Raw genomic sequence first — 19,505 nt, forward strand, 5'->3', positions numbered from 1 at the left:
CGCTGTGAGCCGAAGACGTGCGAGCCACGCGCTGGGAACGGAGCCGAGCGGACATCCTGCTGGACACGCGTCATCAGTAGGAGGCTGGTGCCCACGGGATCCGCGTGCGGGGAGGATGCACTGAAATTTTTTCCAGATCAACAACCCTAGTACATAGGAGCAATACTGTTACACATAATTATAGTAACTAGTCAGTGCGTTTGATTAATTGTTTGCTTACTACACTTGAGAAAAATAGTCCGGGAGCAGTGTTATTTGTCATTTGAAAATATAGCCTCTCGTGCCTCGCTTCCAGAAAAGGTGGCAACTAGAAGCTCATTCTCCTGTGGCGAAACTTGAGAATATTGTCACGGAACAACTCATCCATAGACACAAAGTTGTTTTCTGGTGGGCTGAACAACTTTTTGTAATACTTTGATATATTTTTCAAGTTCAATATCACCGCATATATATTAGACCTTTCCTCTCTGTTCAAGTTGGAAAATTCAGAGTTTTTCTTTGCTTAATAGGATGTTGCTTTTTGTCCGGTCCCCCGCTCTGCTGCTCTGCATGTATACATCGTGGAATCCGAATCACGCTTTGCATTGCCCTCGCTCCGTCCTTTGGCCTTTCCTTTCGCTGTCTGGTCCGGCACTTTTTGGCTTTGGCTTTGCTTCTTCTCGAGGCCTCCCCTTCCTTCCTTCCCTCTCTCCCAACATCACTAGCTCGGATAGCACGACCAACTTCTGCTAGCTGCAAGCAAAGCTTGCCGGCCGGCATCTGCAGGTATTCTCCTCCCGCTCCTTCCTTGTAATAATTCTCCCTTCTTTTTTTGCATAGTATATAGTATCATTTTCAGGTTCAGACTATTATTAACTCTTTGCTTTGAAGTACAAGCATTACTTATTTGCTTCTTGTTAATTAGCTGCTCGCTAGCAAAGCTTGTCGGATATTCTAGCTGCTAGTCCCGGCCCATTCTCCTTTTATTTTCCGTTTCCGATCCTTTACGGGCCGGAAGGATATTATTAGTTTTATTCTTTACAGATCCAATATGGTAAGCAAACCATGATATGCTCACGCTTCTGCTAAAGGCAAATTTAGTCATTCGTCTCAGGAGTTAAAGCCTGCTCCATGCATGCATCTTCCGCATGATGAGTACGTTTTTCTGCTGTCGCTGCCGTTTACATGAAATTTTTGTTCTCTTCTTCAAAGAAAATAGCAGAAAGATGTCATTTCTAGATGGACCACCCCTGCGTACGTGTCGCTTCAAGAAGCCTCTAGGTAGCACTAGAAACACCCAGGCGTCGTCAGTGTCATTTTTCCTTTTCGAAAGCTAGCTAGCTAGTGATTGCTGATAGCAATCTGCCAATCTAGTCCTGGACGAGTTGAGTTCTTCTGCACACTCTGAATGTTCGTCCTCAATTCAGCAGTGCTTAATTGCTTGTTCCAAATCTGCACCGCTTCATTCCAATGTTCTTCTTCTCTGATCGAATATATGCATGTGTATCGCCTGTTGTTCTTCATGCAGATTTCCTGTTCCAGTTGGAATCGGCCGGCTTCTTCTGACCACATATTATTATTATATTATTATTAATTGTTAATCCACACAACGGCGGCCCTGATGGCAGATGCGATCAAGGTATCATCACCACTTGCCACAGCAATTTCATAATAACAATGTGCTTATAACCTGTTTTTTTTTTCTCACAATGAAAAAAAAAACCATATATGGCTGCTGTATGCTGTATCACTACTTGCCATGTCTTCAAACATAAACCTCTTGATTTTTTTTTAGATTAAGATAACCCTCTTGATTTATGATGATAACAAGTCTATATATGTACGCCCGGCTTAGGCCTACTTTTCATTTCGCAATTAATCATATATATTTCACCAAACTTGTTGCTGATCGTAATTAAATTGAACACAGACTGAAGCTGGATCATTTCCTCCTGGGAAGAAGATAACGGTTGTGTTTGTCATAGGTATGCTGCCTGCAGCTTTTTCATATTTGCAGATATGCTAATGCTACTGAACAAATAGCTTGCATATCATCTGATTCTGAAAATCTTGCGCAGGTGGCCCTGGCAGTGGCAAGGGCACTCAGTGTTCTAAGATTGTCAAACACTTTGGCTTCACCCATCTCAGCGCTGGCGATCTTCTGCGTGAGGAAGCTAAATCTGACACCGAACAGGGGTAATGTATGCATGATCTAATAGCTTGCATGTTGTTCACTCTGCTGCTCATCTGACTAGCACCTGTTTGCGCTGTTAGCAGTAGCACCATCTTGGTATTTATGTTCCTGACTCTATAACGTTTGAATCAGTGCGATGATAAAGAACCTGATGCATGAAGGGAAGCTCGTGCCATCAGAGCTCATTGTCAAGCTACTGTTGAGGGCCATGCTTCAAAGTGGAAATGATAAGTTCCTTGTTGATGGATTTCCTCGAAATGAAGAGAACCGTCAAGCTTACGATAACATTGTAAGACAAGACCGCCTTTCTTTATCACTCACTATAAATGACCGACTCTGACCTGTCATGTATTTTGGTTCTAAAAGGTGAAAATTAGCATAAGCCACATGTGCACGAATAAAGATTTGCTGCGCTAAACGTAGTAGTACTGTAATGTCCCTTTGATATTGTTGTGTTCTTGTTACCAGATTGGCATTGAACCTGAGTTTGTACTATTCATCGACTGCTCAAAGGAAGAGATGGAGCGCCGGATTCTAAACCGAAATCAGGTTTCCTTCTAGTCATCCCTTAGCCCCAGGTTCTTCATTTTGTCACTGTTGGTTCATTCAGTGCTTTATTTGGTCCTACGATACGTATACAGGGAAGAGATGATGACAACATCGACACCATTAGGAGGCGGTTCCAAGTTTTCCAGGAGTCGACTTTGCCTGTTGTTCAGTACTATGAGAAAAGAGGGAAGCTTCGAAGGGTAATTTGGGGGCGCTTTGGTTTATAAACTTGTAGAATAACCTAATCTGTAGCAAGACTGAAACTTGTGACCACAAACTTGACTTACCAGTACTACCATGACACACATATAGTAGTACTTCTCTATGAAGTGAAAAGATTTACTAGTGAATATGTTTACAATTAATGATAAATACTTTTGCTTGGTGAGATGAATAGCATCTGTGTGTTGCATCTTCAGGTTGATGGTGCTAAATCCGCTGATGAGGTTTTTGAGGACGTGAAGGCCATATTCGTGCAACTCAACACCCAGGTTCCCATCCACGTTCCCTCTTCCAATTGCTTAGTCGAAGAAACTAATTGCAACATGCTGGGCCCTTTAGCTTTATGTTGGATGATCCACTTGACATGATGATAACTGACTGTTGCAACATGCTTGAAACTGTTCTTTCCGGTTTGGCAGGTAAACCAAGGTAGCAGTGTGAGCAGAGCACAGAGCAATCCACTGAAGCGGTTTGTTGACCTGTTCTGCGGTAAGTACAGAGAACACCATCAGCTGCTCCCTCCTAGAGCATTTGGCATCGATCTTGCATGGCTCGTAATCGTTGGCTTGATCCATCCGGTTCATTATCAGGTTGCTTTGGGACGCAGGAGGAGACAAACTAACTACATATGTACAAAAGATTCAGAAAACACTTGCTGTGGCTGATGAAGTGTGTGTGTGTGTGTGTGTACCTGGTGTGCAACAACTTGTAACTGCATGCAGTCAGTCCTGGAGTTGAGAATTGTGATCTGGGCTTGTTCAGTTAGATGCATCCAGTCCCAGCTGAGATTAGTGAAGGATTGATTAACTTGTTGACAGATTTGATTCCTTACCAAATTGCCGTCCATATTGAACTCGATGGCCTCGAGGAGAAGTACGCCTTCCTCCCGAGCCCAACGCCTTTGCACTAAACAAATCAATTTTGACTAAATTTTTAAAAAATTAACACTATTGGTCCCTCCCTAAGAGGCAGCACAATTAATGATGCATAATCTCGTGCATCAAAGTACCAATCTCCTGAAGGCCATCTCGCTACTGATGTGTAATAGCGTCTGATATTTTTCAATCACTCAGATTTATCAACTTGCTTAATTATTAAGAATCCAGAATTGAATTAAAGCTTAGAAAATTTGTAAAAAATTAATTTCAATTCGAAAAAAAAATATATGAAGCTAGTTCTATTATTTTTACAAAATCAAGCTCTACCTAGCTAGCACTAGCAGTGCTAGATCGTAATTGGATCGTATATGGTTTTTCATTTAGAATTATTTTCTAGCAGTGCTCCATGTATACAGCGGCAACCTAAATCCGTTTGCCATTATAAAATCCAGTTGATCCAAGCCTTTTGACAAGACAGAATCAAAATCATTTTTTAGGATATCTCTAAATTAAAAAGATTATTTGTTTATATATAGGTGTATTCGGCACTACGGGGTCACAGACCCACGTCCAGTCCCACGGCCCACACGCCAGCGCACCTCGCGCCCCGTCCTGCGTGGACCACCAAGGCAGGCCGCGCGCCTCCCTCGCATGGACTACCAGGCCGCAAGTCATCCCCATGCGCGCAAGCCCACGACCCAAACTGCATCGCGCACCCATTGGCATTGGCATGCGCTCTTATCTGTATCCGCATCTGCGTGGCCGCGTGCGTCCGGCAGCCACAGTCCGCTTCCGCGGCGGTTGCGCCTGACGAGTTTGGTAGCCACCGACCGGTACATTCAGATTGAACTGAATATGCATGCGTGCAGTACTGAATATGACTGATGATGCAGTGCCACCATAGCTATTAGTGATCCTGATTATGTTCTAGCTGCAGACAGAGATGGCGTTGCAGATCTATATGTAATACGGCCGATGGAGGTCGTGATAATCATTAAGCTATGGACGAGGATGCTAAACTAGAGCAACTCCAGCAATAGCTCTCGTGCCAAAGCCCTTAAAGATCAAATGTGATTCTTTCTATTTTTTTAAGGGCAACAAAAATATCTCCAACTCTAGCAATATATAGTCCCGTGGATAGATGGCTCCCTAGGGACCCCATGAATGGAGGATGGGTTGGAGAATTTGGAGGCCTCCCCAAAATGGGGAGCCAAGTAGCTAGAGAGCCTACTGGAGTGTATTCTTGTACCTTTATTAATACCATATCTTATACTTTGGTATATATGAAATCTAATGTTCCGGGTCCACTGTAGATAGATGACACAATAATCAAATATTTTAAGAACCTGTAAAGCTATTTCTAATGGGTATAGTATTAGTATCATGCAATAAGAATGATTTTCTTGCTGGTATTATATATAGTAAGTTAATGGTAAGAAAGAGGAAAGTTACATTATCAAAGTTGAGGTTTGAAACCTTCAATTTCATCAAGTCTGCTAAATAACCCGTTAATGTTCCAAATACCAAGTGCTGCGGTGCTGCTAACAGCCAAGATTGAGGAAATTGCTTTTCGACTAAACGTTTCATGCTTCCCAAAGTAAAAGTTTTAGTGCAATTTGCCTACTTTCATCTAGGTATGACGTGGATGTGTGAGAGAGCTTGCTTTAATTGTTCAAAAACGCGGTCAACCCCCTGATTTTCAGCTCTGCTCGAAATCTGCCAAGTCCCTAGAATAGCCTGGAAACCACCCCTTTGGCACTTCTTTCTCTCACAACTTTTCATATGAACTCTTCAAAGTTTTCTTCTAGAGTTTGTAGCCCTATGTGGGAACTTGACATGCACGGTGTGATTGTTCACAGTGGAGCGCAACAAGGCTCCCAAAAGTCGGTCCAAAGTCAGCTAAATACAACGAAAGTCATTAAGCTGCAACGGTGAACTTCTTTTTTTTTTGAACGGACGGCAAGAGCTTTGCCGAATTTTTATTAGAAAGAAGCGAAAACGAAAAAATTAGAGTACAACTAGAAAACAACTGAAAAAACCGACCCCTGAACAAACGGAACTACTACTAGGAAATCAACGAAAGAAAGGTAAGAAACGACTGGTCCCCCGGAGCAGCAAAATAGCGAGAAAAAAACGTTGAACTTCTCCATTTCAAGTGTTTTCCCCCATTCTTTGACCATCTCGATCTCCAAAACCATAGCTCCAATTACAAAACCTTGAATACAAAAACCGTAGCCCTATGATCCAGATTCACGTACTAGTCCAAATGTTTGGAATGTTTGAATGCAAAATCGTGCACAAATTCGACCCAAAATTTCCATATGGTGGTATCTAGTTGACTGTTGATTATTATTACTCGATATCGGTCAATCATATATATGCATGCTATAAAGAGATGGAGCTCTCCTATATAGCTAGCATTGGAACTAATTACAAGGTAGTACTAGCTAGCTTAGCTACAGCGAAGGATCCTTCATCGTCGTTCACGACGCCGAGCATCTCTTCCTGCATGGCTTGCACGAGGAGCATTTTCGTTTTTTTAGATCAAAGCGTTTTCGTTTGTTTGTGCAGCAAGAGAAGGTGAAAAATGCAAGAGTTCACATTTGTACGTGCTACGAGTCATGATCATGAACTTTGTACTGAAACGTCTCATCCCGATCTAAGTCCCTTCGTTTCTGGACACCTGCGGCGTATCCTGGTTTCGTTGCTGTTTCTAGCTATCCCGTCCCCCGTGATACTCATCAAGCACAATTACCAAATTTTTTTTAACTATACAACGAAACTGTGCATTGAAACTCGTCTAAACGATAATAGATGACGACATGCATGGTGGCATCTAGTTGACTGTTGATTATTATTATTACTCGATATCGGTCAATCACATATAAGCATGCTATAGAGAGATGTAGCTCTCATAGCTAGCATTGGAATTAATTACAGTGCTGGGTCTGTTCACGACGCCGAGCATTTCTTCTAGCATGGCTTCCACGAGGTCGGTCCGCAGCCTAGCCTCACCGACCTCCCTGGACAACGGCTCCCACACCTCACCGTCTCCGACTATGCGGACCAAGCATTTACCGGTGTTCCTCCACAGCCGGCGAGAGCACTCGAAGTAGTCGCTGGGGGCCAGCTTGTTGGCCGCGCCGGGCTTCTCGTAGTCCTCGGCCATCGCGCGGCACACGGGGATGGAGCTGGCCACGGCGGCGTAGTCCAGCCGGCAGTGCCGGAGGGCACGCACCGTGCAGTCGTCGTGGTGGCTAGCGCCGGAGCGGAGCAGGCCGTCGACCTTGGCGTCCGCGTCGGCCACGGCGCGCTGGGTGAGGTCCATGGCGATGAGGGCGAGGTCACGAGGGTGCTTGGCCGCCGCGCTTCGCTTGTCCATGCGCAGCCTCGAGTTGCAGAACTTTTCGAAGGGCCAATATGACCGGCGGTGGCTTGTCGCGTTGGCGCAAGTCTTAGCGATCAAGTCTCCATGAGCAGTCCTTGCGTGGGCGGTGGCGAAGAAGGCCGCCGCCGCGCAGAGCAAAACGGCGAGCGTAGGCGCTGCTGCTGCTGCTGCCGCCATCGATAACCAAAGGCTGGCAGGTAGGTAGCTATCGCTCCACTCGTTGCAGATTTATTTATAATGCTGCCGGCCGGCAGGTTGGGCTGCTCGAGCTCCTGCATGCAAAGTGGCCGAATAGGAGGTAGAGATGAGGGCTGCTGCAGCCGGCCTGCATCCTGCTAGGAGATAGATGAGGAGGATATATATATGGCCTTGTGAGATAAATATATATAAACAATAACATTTTTTCCTTTACGGACATCCTACAAAAACAATTTTAATTCTATCTTGTCTTGGATCAACCGAATTTTAATTTTAATTTTAATTTTAATTTTAATTCTCTCTAGTCAAAGATTTATTTTTTGCATGCGTCAGAATACATATATATTCTTTTTAGGAGTTTCAATAATTTTTGAACTAAGGGGGTGTTTGTTTCTTAGGGGCTAAACTTTAGCCCCTGTCATATTGGATGTTTGGATATTAATTAGAAGTATTAAATAATAGCTCATGTTTATTTTAAAGTAAAAAAAATTAGACAGATTTGTGTTGACGTCCCCTGCTATTCGTACCGGCGGTGGGCACAAACGTCCGCGTGTCAAAAAATCATTAACTGTAGACGAGGATGCTACTATAGAATTTCTGACCGATGTGGCGAATAATTTAATACGAGAGAAGGAAGCTATATCTCGTACAAGATATACCTTTAATACCATATCTAGCTTATGCTTTGGTATGAAATCTAATGTTCTGGATCTACTCTCATAGATAGACGTATGTACACAACAATATAGCAATAAAATATTTTAAGAACTCGTCGCAATGAGTAGTATCATGCACATTAATTAATTAATTTAATTAATGAGAAGGATTTTCTTACTATCGTGATAGTAAATTAATGGGAAGAAAGAGGGAAATCGTGAAGATACCAGCTTGGACAGGATGTGTCCCACCATTGAAAACTATACAGTAGCATTGGATGGATTTGTTTTATGCACTTTTGTGTTTTGGGTATACTGTTATGGACACAATAACAATTAATTGCCTTAGAATTATTCTAAGAAACAACTCCAGAGTACTATGCGTTGTGAGAGCTCGATTGCTCTACATTTTGATATGTTCAAAGTCAAATTAATTATTTTAACTTAAAAGAAAAATTATAAAGAATGATAAGAGTGGTGCGGAGCACGCCATCGACCTTGGTGGCGGCGCTCTACACGAGGAGGCTCATACCGATGAGCGTCAGGTCATGGGTGAGCCTCCCTAGCAGGCACGCCACCGCCGCCAGCTCTGCTGGGAACACAACATGTAATACCCCGGGAATACGACCTTGCTCATGAACAAGAACAGAGCTTTCAGGTACGACTCGTCCATCTTGTTCCCTGACCCCTAGTGTTAAGTTTTTTTTTCAAAAATTTTCTTTTGTTAGGGGTCACTAGTGTTAATTTTTTCAAAATTTTTCAATAAAAGTTCACATGACTTAGGGGGGCCATGCCCCCCCTCACTACGCCACTGAGCCATTCTTCTCTACACCCATCCCCAATCCATCCAATAAATCCATCCCAACAGTGAACCTTATCGGCGAGCCAGACGCTAAGGCAAGCCCTCAACGCTGAAGGTGAAGGAGGAGTTGTGCATATGCGAGACGCTGAGACAGGCCCCAATGCCGGCGTGGCAGTGCTGCTGAGGTAGAGCTGCACAACATGGTACATCTCGTTGCCGTCCATCTAGGTGACGATGTCGAAGTAGCAGTAGGGGGAGAAGGCCTTGGTGAGCCTCTCCAGGAGGCACGCCACCGCCGACCGCAACTCCGTCGGGAACACCACGTGCAACAGCTTGTGAAGGAATGCAACCCCGCCTATGAGCGAGAACAGCCTTCAGGTACAACTCGTCCATCTTGTTGTCCGGGCCCCTAGTGTTATTTTTTTTTAAAATTTTTCTTTTGTTAGGGGTTCACTAGTGTTAATTTTTTCAAAAATTCCCAATGAAAATTAACATGACTTCGGGCCCCCCTCCCTCCCCACACACACACGTGCGCGCGCTACTAAGCCATCCTTCTCTCCACCCGTCCCTAATCCATCCAATAAATACATCCCAACAGTTAACCTTATCGGCGAGCCACCGGACGACAACATCAAGGCATCCACCTTATTGCTGCGATTTGTTGCCTGTAATCCTATCTTTCTGAAATGAAGGAATGCGTACTACTCAGCTTGTATGAGGAATGTCCTATAAAAACAAACCAAAAAACCTTTGTATGAGGAATGAGCATGCCTGCAGCAAAGAAATGATAGTAATCATGTTTCAGAATTGTGCTTCTTGGTTTGCTTCCAAAAAAAAAATTGTGCTTCTTGGTTAATCTTATCTTGAAGAAAGGAACTCGTTCAGGAATCAACATGCCTTTTCGATGGCAGTGTGAGAACCTGATGCGTCGAATTGCTACCTTTCGTATGTTGGAAAAATGCAAAGTACCTCGTCTGTTCATGTGTGGATGGTTCTTCCTGTTGCTTCAGTTCGTTCAATGCTGATAGCTACTGCAGTTGATGTTGCTCAGATAAGGTAGCCCTGCTATTTTTGCAGCAGGTAAGTGAAACAGACTTGTGAATTTCAGATGACTAGCAGCACAGCAGCAAATGTTTACTCCCTCAGTTTCACATCGAAATGGCCAACGGGCCTCAGCCCTTTAGCAAGCCCACTTGACCCGTCGTGCACCATTGGGCCCCTGACCCAGCCAGACGTTTTGGCCCAGCACCACCTGGGTCTCCAACCGAGGACGATGAAGCACTAGTCGAACAAGGCGCCCGGCCCAAATAACAGCTGGCCCGGCCCAAATTAACTACCACGAGCCGTCGTCCCCTGCCCGGACGGCCGCCGGACGCCCGACTGCCTTCCGCGCCGCCTCCTCCGCCGACTCCCTCTGCTGGAGCGGGATCCATCCGGCCTTGGATCGCTTCTCCTCCTCCCTCTGGCTCCGGGTAAGCAAGCCGCCCTAGTTTGCTGCCTGGGTCGATTGTCACAGGAGTCAGCTTCGTTCCGCGGGATCCTTATTCCATCCAATCCATCCATCTAGTTCGTTCTGGATGCTTCAACTGACCCCATGCCCGTGTTAGGTTGGGTACATATTGAGCGTTGGAATTTCTTGTTTCAACTGTTGTTGCTAGTGCTAGGATTAGTGCTGGAGCTGGCTGTCCAGAAATCTAGACGACTAGACATCTACGGGCCACGGATTTTTACCATCCCCCATATCCAGATGTTTTGTGGCCTTTGCGTCATGCGCTTAGAGATGCTCTGTCCCAATAGCATAAACGAGGGGAGAGATTTACAGAAGACGTACGGCAGGTGGCATTTTTCTTTTGGATGTTTATAACTATCCACATTTCCCATCGGCATCCATATTCCTCTTCCGAGTTGATGCTAGTGCTTTGAGTTTGAGATGAAGCACCCGCTTTTGTTTCGGATTATCGTGTTTTGCATTGTTAGTAACAGAGAGTGGTGTCAGTACATGGTAGACTGGAATGGTGTTTTGCAACTTCTCTTGGCCAGTTGGTTATGGTATTCTTGTTATCTATTTCTGGCCTTGCTTAACTTGAATACGATTGGCTAATATCCATAAACGTCGATATCAGTGAACTATCTTTTTCAGGACGTTACACTTTCATCCTCTCTCGTAAGAGCAGGGAGCGTGAAGTCCACGTTTGCTATAGCTTGTATACTGTTGTAGTCATAAAAAGGTGGGCAGCTTGGGAAGTGCATTGCTAACTTTTAATATATTCCTCCTTAAGTCTTAAACAAGGGTGTCATTTTGCTGAGTTAATAGGAAAGACTGTTACTTAGTTGTGCACAGCCAAATATAGCCTGTGAAGAAGGATGCGAATTCTGGTATTATGATATATACTCGTAAGCAAGATTTCTTCATCAAATACCGTGCTACCTGTCTGAACTGAGCAGTTGCTCATAGCTATTTTTGTCCAAGAATATGGAATTTGACGGGCCTGAGTTCCTGACCATGTTACGACTCATCTAACAAGCATGTAGAAATGGCTCTGGATGACCTTTTTTTGTGATTTTTTCCTTGACGGTTTCTCAAAAATAAATGGGGCTTATATAGTTATGCTACCTTTTTAGTGAAAAAACTAAGAGGTTTTATTTGCTGGGCAGAGCACTTACAGTTTTTGTTTCTTTGAGAAAAAAGCCTCTCATTCTGCCATAGCAATATAGCACTGCTAGCAGTGGTGATCGTGAGCTACTGTGGTTTCTGCGTTTTAATGCAAAGCTCTGCTGTGCAAAGTTTTCTTTCTTGACCAAGTGATGTAGAAAATGTTTCTTCATATGGGAACATGCTTAGACAGGTTTGGCTACGCCATCAGAATGCAATATTCTCTTTTCCCCTTGAAACCAAACTAAAGAGTAATCTGTGAACTATCTTTTACATAGGCTGCCATTTCTTTGGGAGCCAATTGTACAGTCGCAGTTGCCACTATATTAGCTTGGATGCGCATGGATATAAGCTGTAGGAAGAGGCAATATATTGTTATTAGGCCAGATTTTTAATTTTAATGCACATAGATGGCTGCTTATCATGCTATATGTAAACATAATTGCCCAGATTGGCTGGGCCATGCTGATGTCGTCCCAAGTGATGTGATTGTCCAAATTCCAATATAGCTGTCCCTTGCGTTTCATTGTATGCGCCCAGTAAGTTGTTTTCCTAGGAACAAGTCACCTAGTTGGGGCAGCATAGTTTATGGAAACTATATAAAACTGGTTTGCACTTGGCCTTGGCCATATTTCTGAAAACATTCCACCTGTTCTTCTCCAACCTTCTTGGAACTAAAGGATTTTGTTTGTTTATCTTTGGTAATAACTTCTGGCCCAATTATTTTCTGCTCTTGGTAAATTTTTTGATACAACAACGTGTAAAATTTACTGCCCTATGCAATGTGTTTGCTGTTAGAGGACTTTTAAGTCATAAATTTTTAATTCAGTGCCCTTTATAATTTTTATGCTACAGCAGTGAGTTCATGTATTCCTTTGATGCTGATGTGCTTTGATCTGCATCATATCTATCTGCAGGTTTTGCCATTTGTGATATTCTGCGCTTAGCTGCATCACAAGGAAAATGGCAAGCAAAGCAGGCGGTGATGGCAAAGAAGCCCTAAATGAGCAAGTAATCGCCAACACCTATGCCAACATGCGCACGGAAATGAACCAACTCTACACCAAGATCACAGAGCTGGAGATGGAGGTCAGTGAGCACTCTCTTGTGATCGGCGCAATCGAGCCGCTGGACCCCTCAAGGCGCTGCTACAGGATGATTGGTGGCGTCCTGGTGGAGAGGACCATCAAGGAGGTCCTGCCCGCAGTGAAGCGCAACAAGGAGGGCCTCGAGGAGGTGATCGCTCGCATGCACGAGGCGCTGGAGAGGAAGAAGAAGGAGATCACCGAGTTTGAGCTCAAGTATAAGATCCGTATCCGGAAGGCCGACAACAACGCTGAGGAAGAAGGCGGCAAGAAGGAAGGCACTGCGCAGGGAGTCCTTGTTGGTCCTGCCGGGCAGTAAATCTGAGTTAGAGAGACCTGCATGCTACATTTACTTATGCTCCCAAATTGCTCTTTGCTAGGTGTGGAATGCTATCATTGTGTGTGTTTTTGGGGGGTGATGTGCTTCTGTAGAACCGACGATTTTGTGTAAAACCCGATGTTACACTTTAGATGAGAACCTTGTCAGGAGTCAGGAACTGAATGGTTTACATGTTCTTCAGGTGTTATGTGTTTCTGTCTGTTGTTCATATTTCACAGAACTATGGATTCTGCATGCTTCATGTTTCACTGAATACCACGGTGTTTGTTTGTGGGTAAGTTGCTATAATGAACTGTTTTTGACGGAATTATGCTTGAATTTTAGTTGAGAAATGAGGTGGCGCCAAGAAATGGGTTTGCAACCATAGTTGCTGGTTGGTTCATCTTCATGTGTCCTGATTTGAGTTCTAAGATTCTTAAGCAGATAGAAAGAGGAAGATCTTGATGCGCTTCCTTTCTGACGAGGCTATGTCCGAGATTCAGTTGCCAAGATTCTAAAGGTACTTGCCTCTGTGCTTTTCTTCCACTGCGTAGCTGGTGATCTTCAACATTGTCTATGTGCTTTTTCTAGGAAAAACAATATTGCTGTATGAGTTACCCATTGACGTGGCATAGACTGAATAAATAAGCATTAAACATTTTCTAATGCCACTAATGTTAAGAGTCATAGTTCTGGTGTTAAGAAGTCATGTCCTTTTTGGATGGTCTCTAGTGCTATTAGTAGTACTCCACTACTGTGCACCTGCACTCTAGTCTGCAAAAAAAATAAGTGTGCTCTAGTGGAATCTGGAAAGTGGAGTCCTAATTCTGCTGCTATTCTTCTTTTACATCTTTAAAAAAAATAGAAGAAAGAATTGTGTACTCGTCTAGTCCATCAAATAGGAGTACCATGCTCTTGCAAGGGTGCAAAAATACTGCAATGCAATCTCTAGTCTCTAGGCTCTAGAAGGTGAGGCACTGGAGTGGTTGGCGACCAGTCCCTGCAAAGGACGAGCAACAACAGCAACTGCTCCGTTTGCTGACAGCGTCGCAACGTTGCCTCAAAAGATGCCATCACAATTCACAAAGGGACATCGATCGATCGGTGTAGGCCTCCATGAGAAGTGCTTGTGGTGGTGGAGAGAAAGTCTTCACCCCCCGGCCCCCACCGCCGGCCTTAATAATTTCCTGACGGGACGGGCCTCGTAGACTCGCAGCGCCGGTCGCGGAGCACATGTCGCGGGGCGTGGACAGGGCCCGCGACACGACACGGGTGCTCTGTTTTTCCTCGCCGCCGCGTGGCTGAAGACCGGAAAGCAGCGGAGCGGAGGCCGCCGCCTCCTCTCACTCAGTAGATCGAAAAAAGTGGACTTCCAACCCCTATTCGACAAAGTGAATCGAAGGCTCAACAAGTGGGTCGGCAAGCTTCTCATCCCAGCAGGCAAAAGGACCATAGTCAAAGCGGTCCTATCCTCACAGCCGATTTACTACCTCTCAGCCCTAAATGCTCCAGCAGCGGGTCCTCGAAGAAATTGATAAACGATGAAAACGCTTCCTATGGTCGAGTACCGACCAAATTGTAGGAGGGAAATGCAAGGTGGTGTGACCCTTAGCTTGCAAACCGACTCAATTGGGTGCCTTGGATTCTAGGAATCGGCATGGCTACGAGGTACGATGACGAAAGCTTTAGCACCTTCAATATACAAAATCTCAAAACATAAGAACAAATCAGTCAAGAATACTTTAACAAACGATACGTGGATATCAGATATAAACATAGCGGCCATTTCATCGAGCACACAAATGTTCGAATTCACTTAGTTGTGGGCTAGAACAAGATCGATTCAGCTAACCCAAGGCGCTCCCGATTCTATTTTCTGGAACCTAACTAAGCATGGCGAATACACAACGGCTTCAGTGTATAAAGCGCAATTCGCAGGATCAGCCCCCTCTACCATGGAGCAACTCATTTGGCGGACCTGGGCTCCGCCGAAGTGTAAATTCTTCTCTTGGTTAGCATTCCAGAATAGGTTGTGGACAACGGACTGGCTTATTACCCGAGGATGGCCAAGCCAAAAGATCTGTGTACTCTATCACTCTCACTACGAGAATCTACTCCACTTGCTAATGCAATGCCGATATAGCATCCGAGTTTGGGACAAAATCTTTCATTGGGCGCCATTCACGTCACGTCTAGAGGCGATTGGACAGTCTTTTCATCTGTAAGCGAACGGTGGTTAGCAACTGAATCCACAGTTAGAGCTCCTCTCAAGGGTTTGTGGTCCCTTGTCAATAATGCTGGGAAATTTGGAAGGAGCGTACGCAAGGGTTTTCCAACACAAACTTTGACCAACTGTGTAGCAAAATCAAAAGGAAGCCCGCTGCTGGATTCAGGCAGGAGCCGAACACCTAGGAGCTATTGTCAACACGAAGGGGACATTGTCAACACGAAGGGGACATGATCATGTCTGCATACTTGTACAACAATAATTTTTTCTTTCATACTTGAGCCTAGGCTTTGTTTCTATCTTCTCTATTAATTAATAGAAATTCGGCAATCTGTCGGGTTTACGTTTCAAAAAAGATTATTAGGTACTTCTGTCGAAATGTGTTTGCTATACGGTAGTGTGCTATACAGTTCCAAATTGGGAGGGTGCTTCCTGGACATCCAATTGGGCTTGGTTTCGAAAGGTGCCACACTAATGGAGAGCCATTGGCAGATCTTTATGGTACGGCGCTGCGGACGATCTGCGCACTACTGCTCCTTATCGCTTGGAAGATTTCGAAGGAAAGCAACGTCCGAATTTTGCAGTGCACACACTCCACAGTAGAAGCTCTAATAGCAAAGATAAAAGAAGAGGCGATGGCCTGGTACTTTAGCCCATGCAAAATAGCTTAGGGAAATTGTCCTTGGAGCGTAGCACTCGCTGGTGCTTTTCTCCTTGTTTTTGCCTTTCATTTTCTTCCGTTTGTTTGATCCCCTTCTACATCAATATACGTTGAGGTGGGGCAATGTTTTGTTGTCACCGCTTCAAAAACAAAGTTAGGTTAATACAAGTCATCGGTCTAATATAGATATTGGATACTCGCATTCACATAACGTGTCCGACGATAGGGAGGTGCCTGTGATGAATTTTGTCAACATTAAGACTTGTTGGCCGGTATTTCGAATATGCTCATAAATATACTGACAAGTTCTGCTCCGATGAGACTCAAGCAGCAAGAGAGAACAAGAGCACGAACACGAGAATAGTTATAGTATTTATTTTTGACACACGTACCCATATGCGTAGCAAAAAAAACAGTACCACGTTTCACCGTTTCAGCCTCTTTCCACTCAGTTTTGGAGGTTGGAGTAATTTCCTATATATTGCAAATCTAAAAGGGCTAGCAATGTTTAAATAAAATCAAGTGCATTTTTGTTTAAAGGAATCTTAAACCAACTTGAAGCTCCAAATTCTTCTATGGCAACTGGCATTACGAGTTATTTTTATTTTATTTCAGTTTCGTGTGGAAAGAACCAACTTGATCAAGTTGACCATACGAGCCGGACCAACCCGGCGCAAGTGGGACGCAGATGCAGCTCCCCGCTCCCATTCTGGCGCCTATCAGCACCCCAAAAACCGCTGCGCTGCGCCTCCCCGGCCCCCTGCAACCGCGTCATCAGTCAAGTCAAGGCGTCAAGCCAAAACCATCCGATTCGAGCCGACGAGCCGCCCCGTCAAAAGATGCTGACCTACGAACATCATCTTTTGGGTCCATCAATGCGCTGGCACCACATATATCGGACCCCGACTGTCTAACGGGAGAACACACCTCAAAAATGGCAAGCAGCCTGCAGCTCCAGGCCGTTGCACTGGTCCTGTTGCTATCGCGGCTGGCGCCGGTGACACCGGCGTCATCTCAGCGGCAGCAGCAGCCACAGGCGATGCCTCTCGCGCGGCCGGGATGCCGGGACAGGTGCGGCAACATCACCATCCCCTACCCATTTGGCATCGGCGCCGGCTGCTACCGCGACGACGGCGTCAGGGGCTTCCAGCTCCTCTGCGACGACACCCGCTCCCCTCCCCGCCTCACCATATCCGACCACAGCAGCAACCAGCTCGCCGACCTGTCCCTCGCCGCCGGCGAGGCTCGGACCTACCTCAACGCGACGCGCAAGTGCTACAACGACACGGGGGGGCTCGTCGACCGGAACACCAACCCGTCGTACATGTCCCTCTTCGGTAGCCCCTACCTCTTCTCCCGGGTCAAGAACCGCCTCGTCGCCACCGGCTGCCCCAGCCTCGGCTACTTCGTCGACACGGAGGGATACTTCGTCAGCGGCTGCACGTCCGCGTGCCGGCCGTCGCAGTTCACCATCCCAGGGCAAGGGTCGTGCACCGGCGTGGGGTGCTGCCAGAGCGACATACCCCCCGGCGTCAACTACTTCGAGCCCTACACGCTAAACTTCTTCAACCGCACCGACGTGTCACAGAGGCGGCAAGACACGGGGGCCTTCTCCACAAATTTCACGACCTGCCGCTACGTGTTCCTGGTGGAGACGGCGTGGTTCAGCTACAGCGACGCCGCCTTCTTGAGCCGCACCGACGACTTCGCCGTGCCCGTCGTGCTCGACTGGGCCGTCCGGAACGTCGGCAACTGCACCGCCGCCAGGCGCAACGCCACGGACTACGCGTGCCGGAGCGCCGACAGCGAGTGCGTCGACTCCATCGGCAACGGCCACGGCTACCGCTGCAACTGCTCCAATGGGTACGAGGGGAACCCGTACCTCGACGGTGGATGCAGAGGTACACATCTCATCTCAACGCGATAAGCTCATTGCAGATTTCCCATGTTTTTTTGCCTGTTTGTCTTACCTAATGTTGAAATTGCTTCTGCAAACGGAAGACATCGACGAGTGCAATCTCAAACACGAATACCCATGCTACGGAGACTGCACAAATAAGCCGGGAACCTACATTTGCGAATGCCCTCCGGGAACCACTGGGGATCACTCCAAGCAGAACGGTTGCCGGCCCAAGGACAAGTTCACGCTAGCTCTCAAAGTGGTTACAGGTACACAGATCATCATCCTGTGATCCAACGCTACATGAATATGATTGTAATCTTCTCAATTTGTTGTCGGGATACTGATGAGTGATGACTACGTGATGTTCAGGAGTTAGCGTCGGAGTGTTCCTGTCAGTATTCATGTGCTTCTGGCTCTACCTTGGGCTCCAGAAGAGGAAGCTCATCAGGACGAAGCAGAGGTTCTTCGAGCAGAACGGGGGTGTGATCCTGCAGCAGCAGATGCGCTCCTACAGCAGCGCCGGCGCCGGAGCAGGCGGGTTCAAGATATTCTCCGAGGAGGAGCTCGAGAAGGCGACCAACAACTTCGCCGATGACCGAGTTCTCGGCCGCGGCGGGCACGGCGTCGTCTACAGGGGCGTGCTCGAGGACAAGACGGTGGTGGCCATCAAGAAGTCGAAGATGATGGAGGAGGCGCAGACCAAGGAGTTCGCGAGGGAGATGTTCATCCTCTCCCAGATCAACCACAGGAACGTCGTGAAGCTTCTTGGCTGCTGCCTCGAAGTGGAAGTGCCCATGCTGGTCTATGAGTTCGTCTCCAGCGGCACTCTTTACCATTACATCCACAAGGATCTCACGGTTGACAAAACCTTTGACACCCGTCTCCGGATAGCGGCAGAGTCAGCCGAGGCACTTGCGTACATGCACTCGTCTGCGTCGCCGCCGATCCTCCATGGAGACGTCAAGACGGCGAACATTCTGCTTGATGACAAGCTCACCGCGAAAGTTTCAGATTTCGGAACATCAAAACTGGCACCCACTGATGAGGCCGAGATTGCAACGTTGGTGCAGGGGACCTGCGGGTACCTGGACCCTGAATACCTTATGACATGCCAGCTAACGGATAAGAGCGACGTGTACAGCTTTGGCGTCGTCCTGCTGGAGCTTCTAACCAGGAAGAAGGCACTCTACTTCGATGGGCCAGAGGAAGACAGGAGCCTCGTGTCATGCTTCATGACGGCAATGAAGGCTGGTCGGCATGAAGAGCTTCTTGACATCCAGGTGAGGAACGAGATGAGAGCCGAGGTGCTTGAAGAAATTGCTCACCTTGTGATGCGATGCTTGAGCATGAGCGGGGAGGAACGGCCGACGATGAAGGAGGTTGCTGAGAGGCTGAGGAGATACCAGCAGCACCCGTGGGCTCAGGCTCATGTCAATCCGGAGGAGAGGCAAACGTTGCTTCCCAGGGAACAACAGGATCTTCCTTTATTGTTCAGACAGCAAGATGTCCTCGATCTTGAAGAGGGCAGCACATATACATACAGTGTGTAGATCGCAATATGTGTACCACTCTTTTAGTGAATAATCGATTCAACTTGGATTTTTTAGGATGTAATTATAAAAAGGTGCGCACATGTTGAAGAAAATTAAACAAACAAATAAAAAAGTTTGCAAGTTTAACCCTATCTGAAATGAACAGATTGCTCAACTTGTGAGATGGGGATTAAGTCCTTCAGGTAACTCCAATGAGATAAGGTAATGTCGAAGAGCTTCAAAGAAGTTTATGTCGATT

At 46.2% G+C, this 19,505-nt stretch overlaps 3 protein-coding genes across 5 annotated transcripts; all 3 read left to right on the forward strand.

Annotated features, from left to right (window-relative positions):
• Positions 1-605: 605 nt before the first annotated feature.
• LOC117851780 (UMP-CMP kinase 1) lies at positions 606-3,761 on the forward strand. Of its 3 annotated transcripts, none has more exons than XM_034733679.2 (10): positions 606-765; positions 1,508-1,618; positions 1,910-1,964; positions 2,058-2,175; positions 2,306-2,462; positions 2,642-2,722; positions 2,815-2,922; positions 3,142-3,213; positions 3,364-3,433; positions 3,535-3,761. In XM_034733679.2, the coding sequence occupies exons 2-10, from the start codon at positions 1,601-1,603 to the stop codon at positions 3,564-3,566; spliced, it is 711 nt and encodes a 236-aa protein (XP_034589570.1). In that variant the 5' UTR covers positions 606-765; positions 1,508-1,600; the 3' UTR covers positions 3,567-3,761. The 3 variants fall into 3 exon arrangements, with proteins under 3 accessions (XP_034589570.1, XP_034589571.1, XP_072149075.1); XM_034733680.2 differs by lacking the exon at positions 606-765 and adding an exon at positions 788-1,134; XM_072292974.1 differs by lacking the exon at positions 606-765 and adding an exon at positions 1,148-1,389.
• Positions 3,762-10,179: 6,418 nt separating this feature from the next.
• On the forward strand, positions 10,180-13,222 carry LOC117854275 (prefoldin subunit 2). Its single transcript, XM_034736582.2, has 2 exons — positions 10,180-10,338; positions 12,437-13,222. The coding sequence occupies exon 2, from the start codon at positions 12,483-12,485 to the stop codon at positions 12,921-12,923; it is 441 nt and encodes a 146-aa protein (XP_034592473.1). The 5' UTR covers positions 10,180-10,338; positions 12,437-12,482; the 3' UTR covers positions 12,924-13,222.
• Positions 13,223-16,715: 3,493 nt separating this feature from the next.
• Positions 16,716-19,398, forward strand: LOC117852243 (wall-associated receptor kinase 1). Its single transcript, XM_034734254.2, has 3 exons — positions 16,716-17,712; positions 17,813-17,980; positions 18,084-19,398. The coding sequence occupies exons 1-3, from the start codon at positions 16,746-16,748 to the stop codon at positions 19,262-19,264; spliced, it is 2,316 nt and encodes a 771-aa protein (XP_034590145.1). The 5' UTR covers positions 16,716-16,745; the 3' UTR covers positions 19,265-19,398.
• Positions 19,399-19,505: the final 107 nt, after the last annotated feature.

Source organism: Setaria viridis, chromosome 4, assembly GCF_005286985.2.
Source record: "Setaria viridis chromosome 4, Setaria_viridis_v4.0, whole genome shotgun sequence".
NCBI classification, from domain to species: Eukaryota; Viridiplantae; Streptophyta; class Magnoliopsida; order Poales; family Poaceae; genus Setaria; species Setaria viridis.